Source organism: Artibeus jamaicensis, unplaced genomic scaffold (genome assembly GCF_021234435.1).
Source record: "Artibeus jamaicensis isolate MK-2021 breed Jamaican fruit bat unplaced genomic scaffold, CSHL_Jam_final contig_387, whole genome shotgun sequence".
Classification (NCBI taxonomy): Eukaryota; Metazoa; Chordata; class Mammalia; order Chiroptera; family Phyllostomidae; genus Artibeus; species Artibeus jamaicensis.
This window is the reverse complement of record NW_026521812.1, coordinates 25,556,244-25,575,100: the sequence shown is the minus strand read 5'-3', so window position 1 is coordinate 25,575,100 and position 18,857 is coordinate 25,556,244. Positions and strand designations below refer to the sequence as shown.

Genomic DNA, 18,857 nt, shown 5'->3' with positions numbered 1-18,857 from the left:
CCAGGGATCCAACCCACCCCCCAGGTATGTGCCCTGACCAGGGATCCAACCCGCAACCCCCTGGTGCAGAGGATGACGCTTGAGCCAACTGAGCCATTTGGCCAGAACTAGTCTGATTTTTAAGCTGAACCACACTGGACTCTCACCTGGAGATAAGAAGGAAGTAAACTGATAAAAGATTTCTGTGTCCTTCTTCTGACCGCTGTACCCCACAATGCTGCCAACCTCGAGGGGGAAGGTCTTCAGGAGAGCACCTGTGGCCAGGTCGTGAAGCTGCAGAATGTTCTTCACGTCATGGAGGTAGCACAACACCAAAAAGTCAGACCTGACGCAAGCCACCCATTCTGCAAAGATAATAACAGATCATGGCCAATGGCATTCTGAAGAGGAACGGAAAGCACACTGATGTCACCTGGAGCTCTCCGCTGTGCTCTGCAGCAATGAGGCTGCAAAGCGATTTGAAAATGCTTCCAATCATTCGACTCCTCTCCAGCATATTCCTTTAATAGAGGGTTATCATTGTTATGTCTAGAGGAAACAAAATATTCTCCACCTTGGACCTGAAGCTTTTGATTATGTAGATAATGTGTGTATTATAAATTACCCTGCCTATCCATTTTGGTTCAGTGTCATGCCACAGAAGACATAAGCCAGTCCAATCAAACCAGGTGGGGATCAAGTGTGGAGCTGTGAGAAAATAAATGAAAGGCGTTTCTCAAGAAGAATGCCCAGGCCCTGGGGAAATGGGGAAATGGGGAGGAAGGTGGGGAGAGGAGCCCTCCCAACTCCCAGGGCTGAGACGTCAGCAATGTCGCTGTCCTCTCGCAGAGCTGGGAGGGTGGGGCTGAGCACTGGACGGGGGAAGGAGGAAGCTGAAGGGCAGGCACAGAGCACAGTCCACTTCATTCTGGACAAGATTAGCCTGAGGTGAGAGGCCGGGCCTTCCAAAGGGAGAGAAGCTGGTGTGACTGGAAGCAGGACAGGACTACAGTTAACAGCTCAAACATGTGGACAGGAAGCCTCTCTTGGGTTTCATGGTGGGAAGCGTGGTTGAAGGATCCTAGAACTGCTTATTTTTTTAAACCCGTGCAAGTAGCAGCTCACTTTTATGACATTATCAATTTTCATCATGAGCAAGGCATCTGTCAGAGGGAAATGGTAGGACCCCCAGAGGCTTCGACCTCATTGGGTTGTTTAGATTACCAGAGCAAACTTTCCCTCAAGTGAAGACATAAAGAAGAACTTCTACAGCTGAAAGTGATTTGCTCATTCTCCAGTACAATTTTTCTTTAAAAAGTGCCTCAATCGAATAATATATTTCATGTGGTCCTAAAGTTTTAAAGGAAGTATGGGGAGAAAAAACAGAAGTAAATTATTTCTGTCAAAAAATAATTAATCTGTGTTAACTACAAATACACCAGAATTATAAAATAGAGTGAATGAGAAAAGTGTAAGGTGATTTGTAGACTGTCATTAATAAAAGCTCTGACTTTACAGCTGTACTTTATGAGTCATCTCTAGTTTTTATTCTCAATAGGGCATTCTGTGCAAATGATATATAGCAAATTCAACTGGGCTTCCCTTTGAATTGATGAGCTCTAGGAAATATTGAAGGTTTCCCCTTTCCAGTCTGAAGAACTTATAATTTTCCAGAAGGAAGGTTATAAAAATACATCACTGCACCTAATCTCTAAGCAGTGATTTGCATTTCGTTAGATCTACAAGTAAAAGAAGATGTCACCTTAATGTACAGGCAAACCATTTTTGTGTCTTTAAAGGGCAGAAAAGTCACATGCCTTAGGAAAGCTATATTTCTGATAGCACTCTATTCGACAATCAGTGACCCAACCTGACTTGCACTTGAAAAACAGCCAGGACACCCTACATGAAGACTATGCTACCAAAGTCTCTCTTGGACCTGCCAACATGAGGTCAAGTCATGTGGTACTGAGGAAGTGCTCACTAATGCCCGGCTATTATCACCCTTAGGGGGGCCAGTCTGTCTGTCTCATTTTGGCCACAAGCCATTGGGCTACCGAACTCACTACCAACCTGATTCCTCACATGAAGATGTTAAAGGGAATGGCTAGAACCCTGATTCCTGACCCATGGATCCATCACCCAATCATAAATGAGGGCAGAGAGTGAATGGATGATTCTGAAGAGCCGGGGGGGAGGCGTTCCTTGCAAAGGGCCCGGTCATGCCGCAAGCTCTGTTTCTGCCGGGGAGAGCCGGTCTCAGAGACAGAAAACTGGTGCCCAATCCAAACCTGAGAGGTGGAAGGGACTGGAACTGGGACATCTAGAAGGCAGGAGGAGGGTGGACTAAATACTTCAGGGGAAGAGCACGGGATGGGCTGCTGAGCTGGAGGCACAGATGTGGGTTTTGCAGGATAGAATAAGCATGAGGTCATCTTGGTTCTGTGCAACAGAACTGGCCAGAGGGCTGTGGAGATCCCAGTACAGAAGAGGGCTGAGGGGCATAGTCACACACCCAGCAGTGGGGGAGAACCTCAAGGAAAGACCCAGAGTAGAGCTTCCTCCTGGGCTAAGATACGCAGAGAAGGAAGGGCCCAGAAGGAGACCACGGAGGCCCTCCCTGGGACAGCATGACCACCTGCACACCTGTCCCCTGCACCCACTACAGGAGGCCAGCTCTACATACCCGCCAGGCCCAGAGCAGCCGCCCTGAGCCAGGGGAGCAAGAGGACGTGAATGTGGATCTGCTGGTCTCTGGCAGCTGTGCATTTAACTCAATGAAAAACACGTGTAAGGACCGTTTCATCTGAGGCAGGACCCCTCTGCAGATCTCAAAAGGATTTATTTTCCCAATTATATACCTTATACCTTCCCATTTTGGGATGCCCCTAGCTTTTATCCCTATTGAACCCATTAGCAGAAGTTCACCTCCAACTAGTAAACTCTTCATTGGCTTGAAGATAAATGGATTATTCTTTTCTGTAAAAAACTGTAGTGAAATTAGTGAGTCTTATCCTAATCAAATCCAGCTTCCAGGCTATAAAGCAGCATACCATTTTTATAAAATCAGAGAAAATGAATAAAAGGGAACTTCAAGGCACCCTGAAATGACTGATGCAGAGGTGAGAGTCTCAAGAGGTCAATGGGGTTCAGCGCACACAGCAGCAACTGCAATGCATTTCAACTAAGTCGGACATTAGTCTATTCTCTTTCTAATAAGGGGACTGTAAATCTACCCCTTAATCTACAATTGGCATAATACAGCCAAAGGTTATTCAAAAGCTAAAAGCTAAGGCTTTTGAATCCAAATGGTTTAAAACAATTAAATGTGTAACTATTATCAAACAATAACTACACAAAGACAACTGATTTTTTTTTAAAAAGCACCACCTTTGAAAGTCTGGATTCGCACCTTCACAGTTATTACCAAGGTCCTGCATAATACTGCAGTAACTGCTCAGATGCCATACCGTACATACTAGGTTGAATTATTCAGACACTTTGTGCCCCCAAACCAAGAGGTCGAAGGTTCTTTACCTTGTCACCAGTCACCAGAGAATGAGAGATGTACCAATTTCTTGAAATCCTCGCTAAAAACAATGCCACGGTTTTCAAGCAGCACACATTCTTACCTAAGACATCTTTCTCCTGCTCAGGAACAAGCACTTTCCATTTAGACTCCTCAGGATCCATAAAGTCGATGTTGATCACTCGGTAGTTGGGAGAATGGCGATTTGTCTTGAACGTGAACACTGTCCCCTCATTGGTCACGTAGTCATATTCCCCTTCAAAGTTGTCGATCAGTTTTACCCACTTCAGGATTCCTGGGGAGAGAACGAGCACCCCTGTCACCTCCCCAGGTTGTAAAACGGTGTGGTTTGTGTGTAGAGAAGGAGGGCAGGTCTTGTCTGTTTACAGAACACAACGCGGACACAGTCTATGGAAGATGTAAGGTTTTAGAAAGAGTGAGGACAAGTGTGGGTAAATTTTAAGGTCTAAAAACTGTAAAGAAACATTTTTTTTCCCTAAAAAACCTGGCAGTGAGGGAGACTGAAGGACCTCTCCTCTCACCCCACCATCCCACGTGATCTGGCAAACCCTCTTCTACCTGAGGGTGATCCCAGATCTGAGCACCCATCTCTACCTCTCCTGCCATCACCCCGTTCCAAATCTTCCCCATGTTCCTGTGTCTCTGTCAGCAGCTCTCAACTGGGGAAGATGCCACTACTCTAGGGGACATTTGGAAATGTCTGCAGACATTTTGGTTGTCACAACTTGGAAGGTGAGAGGAAGGCTACTATTAGCATCGAGAGTGTGAAGGCCAGGGAGAATGCTAAATGCGCTTCAGCACACAGGACAGCTCCTACAGCAAAGACCTAGCCTGCCCTGGTCAGCAGCCTCATGTTCCATCTTTCCAAAGCCATTCTGGATCTTTTCAATACAGTGGCCACCACCAACCTGGAATATCCTTCATTGGTCCACGTTGGTGCCCTTCTTAAAAACGTCCCCATTACTCTTTGAATAAAATCCAAATTCCATTTTGTGGTCTCCCTGGTCTTGCATGTTACATACAGTCTTGCCCACTTACCCAACCTTGGCTTGCTCCGACCTACACGGCCCCTCTGTCCCCCAGCACCACTCGCCTTTGCTAAGCCCCTTCAGACATGCTTCAGGACCTGGTGACGGGGTGCTTCCTCTGCCTGGCCCACTCTCCAAGGCCCAGGCCATTTCTTCATAGCACTTCTCTTAAGATATATACTCATTTCTTGTTTGAAATTTGTCTTTTCTATTCATTATTTAATACTCAGCACCTAAACACAGGAGCAGATACTTCAAAGGTGTAAAATAAAATAGGTGTTGAATAAAAGAAGGAACAACTTCCTAGTCCTTTAGTGCCGAGATCCGGTCTGGAGATGGTTATCACTAAAAAAATCTTAAATGTGGTTCACAATCACCACCGTTGAAATGGCTCACTAAATGCCACTTTTAATATTGAAAAAGAAGCCACTGGGAAGACACCTGTTTTGCAGTGTATCTGACATTGACGTTCAGATTACGGCTCAAAAGTTTTATGAACAAAAACTTCTATGACTTCTAAAGTATTAAGAGGCGATGCCAGATGGTAGCTATTCTCCAATTAATCTCCTAGCTTCAATTTCACAGTGGAATTGCTACATTAATTTGGATAGTTCATTTACATTCCTTGAATCGTTCAAGGCAATTTTATATTCATTATCTCATTCATCTCCATAGCATAGTATCTTTATATGTAATTGGTTGTTGAATTAAATTTATCAAGAAAAATATAATCTGATGGTAAAAAAAAAAGTTTTTTGCTCAGACCAATTGGATTAAAACATTAGCTCCAACACTACTCAGTTGTGTGACCTGAGCAATCTCTATACCCCTAGATAAGCCCTGTTTTCTCAACTGTAAACCAGAACTAGTGAGCAGATTTAAAAATTATTATAAACTGACCACTAAGACCTACTCCACAACAAAACCTCCATAAATATTTTAAAATAAAACTGAAATTAAAGCTAATAATAAGATAAGCAGTTTAAAAAAAATCTCTATAGCTTTCCTGTTAGCAATAGCCAGTTAGAAAACATGGTGTGGCAGGGGAAGGGCTCATTTACAATAGAGGCGAAATTCATGAAATATTTAGGAATGAACTTAACATGAAATGTGGGCTCTATATGAAGAAAGCTCTAAAATTCTTCTAAGGATTTAAAACAAGAATCTTCTAAGGATTCTTAAAAACAACGACAAAACCAAACCAAACCTGAATAACTGGAAACACATACCATAACCCTAGATGGGAAGACTCAATATTTCAAAGATGCAAATAATCCCAGGGGAAATCTACGAATTTAACACAGTTCCAATAAAAATCCAGTGAGATTTTGAAGGAATTTGACAACCTTATTCTAAAGTTCCTAGATAAAGAACAGGCACCTGGGATAATCAAACCATTCTTGACAACAGAATGAGAAGGAACTTCTTATACTACGATGCTCCGAAGAAGCCCCTGCTCCTCCTGAAGGTAATCACCATCCTGGATTGTATGGTAATCGTACTGTTCTTTGTTCTTTTTCTGCCTTAAAATGCATCCTTAGACGCTACTGTCAAATCTTACATTATTTTTGAACTTCACATACAATGAGACCACACAATATGTATTCTTTTGTATCTGACTTCTTTCACTTGATATCATGTTTATGAGATTCTCAACCTCTGGTCATTGTTACTTACTTTTGGTTAAATCCCACTGTGCCCAAACAACATACTCTTTATGGTTTCAATCTTTTAAAATTAGCTCAGAAAAGCTTTATGGCTTTTTGTTTTTTCTTAAATGTTTCTGTATGTAACTAAAAAGAATGTGTATGTTGTAGCCTTTTGGTGTGATATGCTAAATATAACTATTACATAATTTATTAATCATGTTTTTTAAATCTATATATTTGATTTAGAGGGCCATTTCCCCCCTTTATCAGTTCCAGAAAAGATCTGTTAAAATGTTCCTCTATAATTGTGGGTTTATCTATTTTTACTTGGATTTCTATTAGTTTTTGCCCTCTGTATGTTGAACCCATGAACAAAGTTAGATGTACATAAGACAGAATTACTGTATTTAAATAGAACTGGTGAGCCTTTTCTGATTATGTACTTTTATCTCTAGTGATGCTTTTTTACTTTAAAGTCTATTTTGAGATTAAGATATTATTCTAATAAAAAAATGATATGGTGTGCAGCTACATTGTTTTCATGATAATAACTGGGGCCAGTTGTCCTCTATAGATTAGTTAGTCCCAATTATGTGGCTTAAAGTTTCTAAAAAGATTTGGTCTTTTCCATGTCTCTTCACTACCCACATGCTTTCTACCTCTTAGTGGGCTACATTCTAGGCAATTTCCTTACAGCTATGTTTTTATTCAATTAGTTCCCTCTTCAGCTATTTAATCTAGTCTTTAACTTAATAACTGAATTTTTTAATGTTAATAATCATTATTTGCAGAAGTTATTACACTTAGTCCTCTTCTAAATCTGTTTGGTCATTTTTTTACAGTATCTTGTTTCTTGTTTTGCTGCCAAACTTCTCATTTATTTATTTTTATTTTTTTGTAAGAGCTACATCACATTAGGAGTTTATTTTAAAACGGACGTGTGATGCACTGGTTTGACATTAGGAATCTGATCATTCTGTACTGGTTTTCCTGCTGGCTCTATGTCTCAGCTGGTGAATTTCCTCCTCGGCTTTGTGATATTGGACTGTGAACTGATCTGAAATGTTACCTGTGGGAATTCTTAGAAACATGAGTAGAAGTGGCACTGTTCCAGACATTTGTATTTGCCTGCTGTTTGCCTCTTGGGAGGCAACAAAAACTGGGTGCACTTTAAATTCCTCGTATAGGATCTCTGGACCGCATATGGACAATGAAGACAACCTGAACCACACAGTAGGGTCAGCCTTCCTCGTGTTTTAGGAGAACTGACATCCTGTCTACCTTCTCCCTTCACTAGTGACAGGCAGGTTTCCTTGCCACGTGCTTCCTCCTCCTCCCTCCCCAGCTCTACCTCCTGTGATGTTATTTCTCAGTCACTCTTCCACTGAGGGTATCTCTCATTAGACTCTCTGCCGTGGAGAACCAGAGGTTCATCTGCCTCCCCTCTTGCCCCAGGAGCCAAGAGAGGGAAGCTCGGCCCCCAGGGCCCAGCACGAACATTCAGGGACAATCCAGGACTCCTGCTTTCGTTTTGTTTTTGGTCTCTAAGGTTTCTCTTATTTTGTGCCAACTTAACAATATACTTAGAAAGATGCTTTATAAAGTTTTTTACAACATTATAGTTGTTTCAACTGGGAGGCTATTCAGAATATACAATCGGACACACTCGCTCAAAGAGAAGTCCATACAATTAATTTTCAAAGAAAATTAAGCTCTGTATTCAAGTTACAATTTTACTTTCGGTGACAAACTGCTAACCTGAAAAGCAGGTGACCACTCAAAGGTAACTTGCATCTTTGTTTACATAAAACAATGCTTTAAAAGGAAAAAAAAACCTAACACTACCTCTTGTAAGTAAAAAGTGAGCTGGCAATAAAAATCCGTAGATAGAAAGGTATATTTTATTATATAATAATAAGGATAAAAGATCATTTTCTGGACTATGACTTTTGTAGACACAGAATCTTGTTTCAGGGAAATGTCGATTCCTTAAATGTCCCCGACAATAAACACTTTGTAATGTGAAACCTTTATTCCTCAAAGAAATCACCTTAGGGTTTCTGCTTGAAAAGGTCTCGCAGTCACTGCAGTGGTATTTACTATGACCTTTTTCACCTCTGCAAAAAAGTCACTGAAATATCCACCAAAGCTCAAACACAGCAGAAACTTCCTTCAGTGCCTCTGTAGAAGCCACTGAGCATGAAGATGTGGCACTTGCTTTAAATGGTCAAATTCCACTGAATACAAAAAATCAAAAAGTCTGTGGTCTTCCCTGCCACCAAATTCTGCAGCATTAACCTTACTCATAAATAGATACTCCAAGTCCTTATTCACTCCGATTAGGGCAGGTGGGTGCAGCTGGAAATTGGAAAAACAGCTCCGAGTGCAGGCCCTGCCTGGCAGCGTGTGCAAGACAGAGCTCACGACATCCTGTGGCTTTCCGAAGCCATCACTCTGCAGGGCTTCAGACACAACCTAACTCGAGAGAGATGGCATTTCAGATGAACAATGGGGCTCATTCAATTTCACTACATGTAAGTTAGGATGTGACTGATTTAAATGGAAACTATAGGAATTACTTAAAAAAAAAAAAAAAAAAAAAAGCCCTGGCTGGCACAGCTCAGTGGACGAGTGCAGGCTCTGAATCAAAAGGTTCCTGGTTCGCTTCCCAGTCAGGGCTCATGCCTGGGCTGTGGGCCAGGTCCCCTGTGGGGGCCACATGGGAAGTGGTCACACACTGATGTTTTTCTCCCTCCTTCTCCCCTCTCTAAAAGTAAATAAATAAAATCTTAAAAACAAAACAAAATAAGACATGGCTAAGCCCCCCAACCATCTCACATTTGCTCACCTTTTCTGAGTTTTTTTTTTTTTTGATCTGTAAGTGGTATTTTTCACTCTGAAGCCCACAGAACTCAATCCTAAACTTCTCTACATTAAAGTTAAAATTACTTCTTATACACCTGCTTCTTGGCAGGGGAATGATCTGTCTGCAGAGTAAGGGTCAGCTCAGTCAGCCATCTCACGCTCTCCCTAGAGCACAGTCATTATGTTTATTGCTTTCTTTGAAAATCAACACTATTACCTGTTTCAGAGAAAATGTTTTGGAGGCTTTCTAATAAGAGGAGCTAAAATGTGTTTTCATACTTTATGAAAGGCTAACGGCCTGGCCTGTAACGAGGATAAACAAATGCAAAGTGTGCATCCTGCTCCGAGATGGAGGGGACCAGAGACTGCTGCGCCTCCTGGTGGGACACCTTCCTTCCACCACCCCCGCCCCCCGCCCCCCACCACCACACAGCGATGCTGAGAACACGGGCTTGGGAGTTCAACCAACACATGTCTGAGTCTTCAAAGGCACTAGGGAAGCTCCCTGGCTTCTCCAACCTTGGTTTCCTAGGAGTAACAGCATGTGCCCCTCAGATGTTGCTGAGAAGACAAAGAAAGTTCTACATTTGTAGCTCAGAATCCAGCACACATAAAGCTCAATAAACAATATGTTCAACTATGTCAAATAATCCCAATGACTAAATGGCAGGAAGGAGGTTCTCCAAAGAGAGGCAAAGGGTAACAGGAGGGAGGTCCTGCTCAGGAGCAGCAAGCAGCAAGCTGTTCACCAAGTCGGAGACGTGGAATTCAAGTTTACATGGTCAATGTCAGTGACAAAGGCCTCAGTTTTGTAGAGAAGTCTTTTAACTCTCAAATTTCTAAGATTTTTTTCCACCCTATATTTATGTAGTTTTGCTTTCCCTATGTGCTGTATTTTTCTATGATATTCGATAGCCACCTATAGGGGACTGATCTGCTTGGCAATGGCAAATGTAGCCCAGCCCTACTGGAAAGCCCATAGGTGCATGGCAGCACACAGGATGCCAAACCCACGGATGGGTTCTCCTGTGGGAGACCAGGCCTGCATTATACCCAGGCTGCTTTAAGACTTGTTCTTGCTAAAACTCCCTTACTCTGAGTTGAGGCAGAAAATGCTTACTGCATATCTTTAAAATAACTTCCTAAAGCCAATGGTAATTCCCCCAAAGACTGAAGTGTAACCAGACCAATTACTCATTGTTCCCTTGCATTTGCAACATTTTTTCCTTGTTAATCTGTAGCAAGTAATGAGTAACACCCTTTCCTTTGTTATCTGTAAAACTAATCACCTAAAGCAAACCTAAGCATAATGAATGAGAACCTTCTTTGATGTACGCTATTAGAAAGCTAATAAAAGCCTGTCGAGGCAAGGGTTGGGGTGCTCTCCCCTTGAGAGAGTGGCCGTGCTGTCCCTTTTCCTCCACAGGACTTCAGTAGTCCATGTGAATTTGCCTCGTCTCATCCACAATGCTGCGGACACTGCTGGCCAGAGTCTGCATCAGCCAGCAGCCACTTTTTTTGGTGCTTTTCATTTCAAAATACACAAAGTAAAAAGGTTTTCTTGGCAAAAATTGTTTTCTGACAAAAATAATAGAAAAGGTAGAAAAGTGCTGGTAATTCCTCCTGCTTTTAAGGTAAAAAGATTAAAATCATAGCAGGAAGTCTTTAGTTAATCCGAAGAAGTATAAATTTCAGTCATAGAAAATGAAAGATTTCATAACATTAGATTTAGTTTTCAGTCACCAGCTATTCAGGTTTAATTCATCTAATAGTTAACAACCACATTTAGCACTGAGGTTAAGTGTTAATCTTCCCTGTAGTTTAAAAAGCAAAATAAAAATGGAGGAGCAGGTAAGAAAATAGCAAGAAAACATACTGGGCAGTAGTCACTAGCTGGGCATATAAACCCCTAGATTTTCAATTGTCAGACCGCAAAACTTGACAGGTTCCCCTACAGTCTCCCACTGGGGGCAGGCCTACTTAGGGTTTCTTCAGTGAAGAGACTCTTCTGATTATGAATCTGGCTTTGCTACAAATTAGTATTTGTAGTTAAATACTAATTTAACTACATAAAAGTGAAGCACTAAATAGAAAACAAACCGAAACTTTCCGAGAAAGACCACCGTGATCAGTGTTCAGAAGGGAGGGCCAAGCCCCTCCCACCACCTCAGTCACATGGGAACCGGGCAAACACGGGAACACGGGCAAACACGGGAACCGGGCAGGACCGCAGCAGCAGCTGTGCCTGTTTCTCTCACATTCAGTCTTCGGGGGTTTGCTCAGTTCTACGCTCAGTTCTATGCACCCCTGGACTTGCAAACTAAATGAACAATTCTAGGGTGCTAGTCTGCTCCTGTCAGAGAAGGTGAACACCGATGTGGTTGATCCAATTTTCTTTTTTCAGATTTCATTTATTTATTTCCAGAGAGGGAAGAAGGGAGGGAGAAAGAAAGGGAGAGAATCCTTGATATGTGAAAGAAACATTGACTGGTAGCCTCCCACACCTGCCTGGCCAGGGACCGAATCAACAACCCCGGCATGGGCCCTGACTGGGAATTGAACCGGCGACTTTTTGCTTTATAGGAGGATGCCCAACCAACTGAGCTATACCAGCTGGGGCTGGTCCAATTTTCTTGAGATCAAAATGGATGTATCTTTAAAAAAAAAAAAAAAAAACAACAGAAAAGAAAGTAGGTTTATTAAATATTTAACACTAGAATAAAAGTTGTTGACTTCATCCTGCTATGTATGAATGGTATTCCATAATATCCAAGAATGGTAGGATGCAAATCTTGTACTCAGAGAAGTTTAAAACTGATGCAATGCCCAATCAATAATAAAAAATATATATACTATTATAATATAATATACATTAGATGCCAATAATGAGGTAATCTAGTAACTAGGAGTGTAGAGTTTGAAAATCTGTGTCACTGTCTCTAAAGTATCTTTATTGCTTTTTAATGGAGCTTCCTGGAGTAACTATTTGGGGGTGAAAGAGAACTCACCAGTGATGCCATTGGATCCCTGCTGCAGGTCACAGTACCAGAGGCGGTTCACGGGGTCACACCCCTCCCTTATGGATAGCAGCACATAGCGACCGTCGTCTGACAACTACGAGGGAAAGGAAGACAATGCAGGGGGCTGATTAGCACATACTTTTGGTGAGAGTGCTGTTAAATATTAAGTGAAAATTAACAGCTGAACTCAAAAGTTATCAGGAAAAAGATGAACATCCATCCATTTTAACTTATTTCACTCATAATCACATTTTAAAAAAACAGTAAAATATTTAAGTACAAAGTATCAACAGATATAATTGAATATCAAAAATGACTCGATGTGATATTTTATTTAAATTCAGCCTGTTTCTTTCTTTCTTTTTTTTTAATAGCAGGAGAGAGAGCGCAGATTTATTAAGCAATAGTTCATTCCACAGAACATGCGAGCAGGTCAGCTCTAAGCACAGATTGACATCAGGGGCTAGAGGGATTCTGTTCTTACAGGGCAGATATTTCCTGGCTAGTTTTGGTGGGGTTTTATTGCACATTTACAACTTAGTTATATTACTTTAAAGCTACTATGCATGTGCTCTCCAAGACTTTCCTTGACTGGCCCCCAGGGCAGGGGGGTCCCACAATGCTAATTTATTATAATGCTGTTATAACGAAGCAGGGGTCATGTAGCATCTTCTGCGCAGGTGCGGTCATGATTCAGTGCTTCTCCAGGGAGCAGGAACCACTAGTCTTAGAACAGGGTCTCTGTCCTGCATGGATGTCCTCTGTCTTAGCCCTGAAAAAACCTCCAGAGTTTTTTCATTCCTAAGGATTCGGTCTTAGAACAGGGTCTCAGCCTATTTTTTAACTAAAAATACACACAATCTGTCATTTTGTATATTATTATTCCTGACTTTAAAGTTTTGTCACAGATTACATATTTTAAAAGTTGTCCTAAATGAGTAAAAATTAGCAGAATGGGCACGGATGCAAACAAGTTCATTGTGGTTCACACTGGGCACATTAACAGTTTCCACTGAACAACTCTTTGTGCGTGTCTTTAGTCACCTCCACCACAGGTCAGAGGTCAAAGGCCCGTCCTTCTGTCAATTTCTTTTATAGTATCAGACAGGAGAATCTTAAATAGCAAAAGCAGTCTTGCTAAAAAAAAGTAAAGCAAGAAACATTATGGTTTTGAGTTAAAATGTATATGGTATCAAATTATACAAATATATGTATCCTTTTGAAACTAATATTTTTATTCAACATAGTTTAAAAAATTAATCCATGTTGCTATATGTACATTTATTTCATTTAACTGCTGTACAGTATCCTGATCCAAGAATATATCACAATTTCACAATTAACTGATATATTTTCCCACCAATAAACATTTGGATTATTTCCATTTTCCTCCTATTACAAGCAAAACTTTAGAAAAATTCTTGAATATGCTTATTGTGCCTTATATATGTGTCTCCCTTGTATAAGTGTTTCTATACAGAAGTAGAATTGCTCAGTGGTAGAATATGCACAAGTTCAGCTCTATTAGATATTACCAAATTAAGTGTTGTACCAACTCACTCTTCCATTTCAGCAGTCTATAACAGTTCCTATTCTTCTACATTCTACTGTGATCATAAATTTAATATGTCAACTTGGCTCTAATGTGCCAAATACCAGTACCTGGGTATTTGGTCAAACATTATTCTGGATATTTCTGTGGAGGTATTTTTTTGGATGAGATTAACATTCTCACTGGTAGATTTTGAATAAAAGTGATTACCCTCCATAACTGTGAGGAAGTCTCACCCAGTCAGTTTGGAGGCCTTCCCAGAAAAGGACGAACTCCCCAAAGCTTGCGGAATTCTGCCGGGAGAAGGGCTCCTGTCAAAACCCTGCCCTGGTTCCCGGCCCGCCAGGCTTCCCTGCAGGACTGGGCCCCATCAGGCCTGCAAAGCATGCTAGCCCACTTCTAAAAAATAAGTCTTTCTCTCAGCACACGTACACAGATCCTGTTGGCTGTTCCTCTGGAGAACCCTATCACACTTAACAGCTGCCATCTGTTCATTCAATAAAAATTTCCTAAGCAGCCATTAAGTTCAAGTCATTTTCTAGGTGTTAAAGATACATCAGTGAACAAATCAAGAAAATAAAAAGTTACAGCCCAGTGTAGGAGACAGACACATAAATAGAGAATTATGTGGAGTATGTACACGATGATAAATGCCGTGGAGAAGATGAACAGGCCTGGGTGAGGGAGGCGGGATGTGTGGGAAGGGTCTGCAGGTGTCAGTAGGACAGCCAAGTGCGGCCTCATCAGGAAGGCGTCTTTCTGCTGTCCCTTCCCTCGCACTGCTGCAGATAAAAAGTCACTTCTCATTTTCTCCAAGATTTCCTGATTATCTCCGGTTTCCTGGGGACTGATTATAACAGGCTTTGCTATACTAGCCTGCTTGAGATTTGCTGAGTGTCTTGGACCCGTGGGTATGCCTATCAAATTCATAACATTTTTGGCCATGTTTTCCCTCATATACGGGGTAGAACAAGAGTAGGTTTACAGTCGTGAGTACATAAAACAGTTTGTTCTTATATTATTATTTATGAACTACTGTATTATTTTCCATGTGAACAACAGTAAGCCCACTTTTCCTCGACCTGTGTATTCTGTCGTGCCCTCTCATCCCTGAGACTTCCACATATAACGCTGCGTCGGTCAGCTTAGTTCCACAGTCAACAAGACTGTGTTCTTTTTCCTCTTCATGGCTCAGTTTCAACTGTCTTGTCTTCAAATTCCCTGATATTTTATTTAATAGTATCTAAATGGCTGTTAAACCCATGAAGAGACTTTTTCAATTCAAATAGTTTAATCTTTGCCTTTAGATTGATATTTGGTTTTTATATTTTTCCCTTTGTTCATTATAATAACACTTCTAAAATCCCTTTAATCACTTCTAAAATTATTTTTATAATAGCTTTTAAAACATCCTTGTCTACTAATTCTATGTAACCTGGCATTTCTGGATCTGTTTTATTCACTAATTTTTCTGCTGGTTATGCCTCAATTTTCTGCTTATTTACACATAGTAATATGTTTATTGGGTTCTGAAGTGTCTGAATGTTGTTGGGATTTTTCTTTCTTTACAAGTTTTGAGGCAGATGATTTGTTGCTAAATCAGCTTGATCCACTCAAGGCTTGTTTGCAGGCTTTGTTGGTAAGGTCTACAGTCCTGCTGCGGAGGCAGGGCTCTCCAGGTTCTCTGACAAATGCCCTGGCTATTCAAAAGGTCTTTCCACTTTGGTCAGAATGTGAGTCTCCCAGACTTAGTAAACGCTGGCAGTTGTTGGCTTGCAGCTTCCTGGCGGTTGTTCTTAGTTTGCACCATGGAGTCTCCTCCCATGCATGAACCACTTAATAGTCAGCTGGGGATGCAAGGGAGATTTCTGGGAGTCTTAATGCCTTCTTTTGGTATTCTGCCCTGACCAGTGTGGCTCAGTTGGTTGGAGCATTGTCCTGTGGGCCAAGGGGTGGTGGGTTTCATTCCTGGTCCAGGCACATGTCTGGCCTGTGGGTTCAGTCCCTGGCCGAAGTGCATGTGAGAGGCAGCCAATCAATGTTTCTCTCTAACATTGATGTTTCTCTCCCTCTCTCTCTCCCTCCCTTCCTTTCTCTCTAAAATCAATGGGCATGTTCAGGTGACGATAAAATGTTGGGAACCGTCCTGCCTGGTTTCAGAAGCTGTAACCCCCCATAGCTAAGGCCTTGGGAACATAAGCCACTAAGGAGACAAAGCTTATCTACCTGGCAGGAGCTCCACTTCTGCTCCTTTTTTCGTAACTGGTCCCCAATGCTTGATCATTTAGCCAATAACGGGTAAGATTCCTCAAGGGGGGAACAACCTAAGACAGACACGATCACAGGGAGGTCCCAGGGAAGGACTTGGGGGGGCTATAGCAAAAGGGTGATGGACCCTTGCCCCTTGCTTGGCTTTGACAAAGCCCGAGTCCTCATTCTGACTGCAAGAAGTCTCTAATCTCTTGGCTGCCTTACTTCCCCTGCCTGACTTAAGTCTGCAACAATGACAGAGGGCAGTGCAGCCCTGTGCTGGAAAAGGTGGGTTCCCCAGGAGATCAGGCCTAAGGAAGAATACGTAAAATCCTGTGAAACTTGCTCTGTTTAGGATGCTCTCAATTAAATGATAAGGGTCCAAGCGAGAAGTGAGTTTGTTCCTCAAAGTTTTATGACTCTTTAGCTATTTGACCCTTCCTTACTCAAAATAGGCCCTCAGAGTACTTTGTATGTTATCTATTGTTTGGTCCATACTGCCCGATAATGATTAATGAGCTTTACCTGTATTCTTGTGCAAAATGAACCCAATAAAAGCCGTTGAAGAAAAGGCTCCAGGCCCTTCTCCTTTGAGAGATCAGCTACCTTTCCTCCCGAAGCAGATCATATTTTGGCAGACTTATTCTCACCGATGGCATCTGGAGGGGGGTGGGGGGTGAGAGCCCTGTGGGCAGAGTCCCCCCACAATAAAAGATAAAACAAAATAATACTTCAAACTTTTGTTCTTTATGCTTTAAATAAACACAGAATCTTTCTGTGTTTAAATCTCTGAGTGTTTAAAGCCATGCTACATCAATCATAAGTGATGCTTAATTCAGTTGTAGTAATTCATCCAACAGAAAGATAAGGCAGCAAAACTCACTGCAAAAACCACACCAAAGTTCTGATGACGGCTGTTTCAAGCACAAGCAACAAGTTTTTCTCTGCCTTTCTGGCTGTACTAAATAGCAGCTCAGATTTAATCTAAGGCAGGAAGTCCTGAGGCACGTTGCTGTGGGCAGGCTGGAGAAGTCAGCCCTCCTCACTCCCACTCCCCTCAGCACAACCTGGGATGTCCCACAGCCACTGACTGCATCTGCCGAGGTGGGTGTGTAACTGACTTTTCAAATGCTCAGGGTCTCAGATCTCAGAACCGTTTATAAGTCACTACTGCCCCCAAATATACAGATTAGAAATTACACCTTCTTCCAGCATAATTTAATCAATAACAATACATACTGAACCGGCCTCACGTGTGGACTATATTTCAAGGCAATTAAAAACAATGAATTTTGGAAATCATTGGGAGGGGAAGAGAAAAACTGTGTTGATGAGAACACCGGAATCTCATTAGAGAATTAAAAGTGAAAGCTAAAAGAATTAAGAATGAACAGAATTAACATAAGGTGACTTTCTTGAAATCCAGATAGAGGGAACAGAGACAGGCAGGAAAACTAAGGGCTCCATCGGGTCTCATGAAACAATATCAATTTCATCCACAAAATGCTGTTGAAAGGGACACCCAGTAACAACAGGTGCTGTACTTACTCTCCTGCGTTTATCAACAGGAAAAGCATAACCTATAAGGGTATCATTGGACTTCACTTTTTTTTTTAAAGGAGCCACATTAATTTGCTAAGAAATTTTAGTTGTGCATATTGTGGTATTAAGCTATACTAAGATAGCAGTATTTACCAAGGAAACCCTTGGCACAACAGGTATCATTCAAATAGTATTTTCTACTTTATTCTGTCAAATTGACATGTGCTGGTCCAACAAACACATACAGTCCATGTGACTTAGCACATTCAAGAGCACAACCCCTACAGACCCAGGAGCCATGAAACTGCAGAGTTTAGAGAGATAAGCAGTGACCAGAGACCAGAGCACATCCCAGGGAAACTCGTCCTGAATGATGCTTTTATGAAATGTCCAGTTAACACCTCATGTAGGTGTAATGGCACTTGGTTCAGACCTGCAGGGTCCGTACCCAGGGGCTTCATTTTCACAACAGGTCATTGTCTGCTCTACCATCAGTTTATTTGAGACTTTTAAAACTATGAATCTACAGAAATAAGTGTAAAATAGAACTAATATTGACAATTGCAGTTTCTCTAGTGAATAAGATCTTTGTTTTTATAAGAAAGCTGTGTTACTAATTATAATTAGCATTATAAGAACTTTTAAGTCGATGAATTTGGCTATTCTCGGTCTCAATACTATGTAATAAAAACAGCCAGGCTTTCTAAATGACCTGAAGAAGCTAGCTTTTCTTCGTGCATCTTTTATTTAGAGAAAATTAACAGAAGACCACTTATTAATGACTTAAACTCCCATTCATTTACCTATCCACATACTTATTTGTCTCCTAAAGTGACAGGACATACAACCAATATTTAGATATACACAGAATATGTGGACTTTCATCAAACATATCATTTTCAAAGAAAACCCATACGGCATTTTATGCAAGAGCTACTGAACTGCACATTTACACAGTCTTGTGTTAATAAGCAAAACTTGACGGACATTAAGAGAGAGAGTGTGTGTGTGTGTGTATAAACTTAGAATCCAACAAGAGGGTGAAGAAAGTTTATTCATAATTTTAATCTATATGCATTTTTCAAACTGAGGAAAGTATTTTCTTTTATGTATTATAATAAAAGAATTAATTGTGTGTGTAAAATAAGTATACTAAAAAGCAGTGAGATGTAAACTTGTCCAGGAAATTAACAAAAGGAGTGGAAACGGATTTTAGTAGCTTTTGGAGTTAACCTTCCCTGCTGAGAGGAATGGGATTATCAATTTGTTTCAGAAATGCTCCTGAATTCCTTTTGTAATAGCTATTAATCATAACATCCCTTTAATAATAAGCATGTCTGCAAAACTTAACTTAGAAAAACTGCTAAATGTCAAACTAATCACCCACAACGATGGCTTTTCTTTTATGGAGCTCATTATGGG

The 18,857-nt window shown here is 41.2% G+C and overlaps 1 protein-coding gene across 1 annotated transcript in view; it reads right to left on the bottom strand.

The window, feature by feature from the left end:
• Window positions 1–18,857, bottom strand: part of PREP (prolyl endopeptidase) — a 101,439-nt gene that overhangs the window by 46,394 nt on the left and 36,188 nt on the right. The window contains exons 7-9 of the mRNA XM_037159000.2: window positions 12,080–12,185; window positions 3,612–3,803; window positions 147–344 (exon numbers count right to left, since the gene is read on the bottom strand). Coding sequence (XP_037014895.1) covers window positions 147–344; window positions 3,612–3,803; window positions 12,080–12,185 — 496 coding nt within the window. The remainder of the gene's footprint in view (window positions 1–146; window positions 345–3,611; window positions 3,804–12,079; window positions 12,186–18,857) is intronic.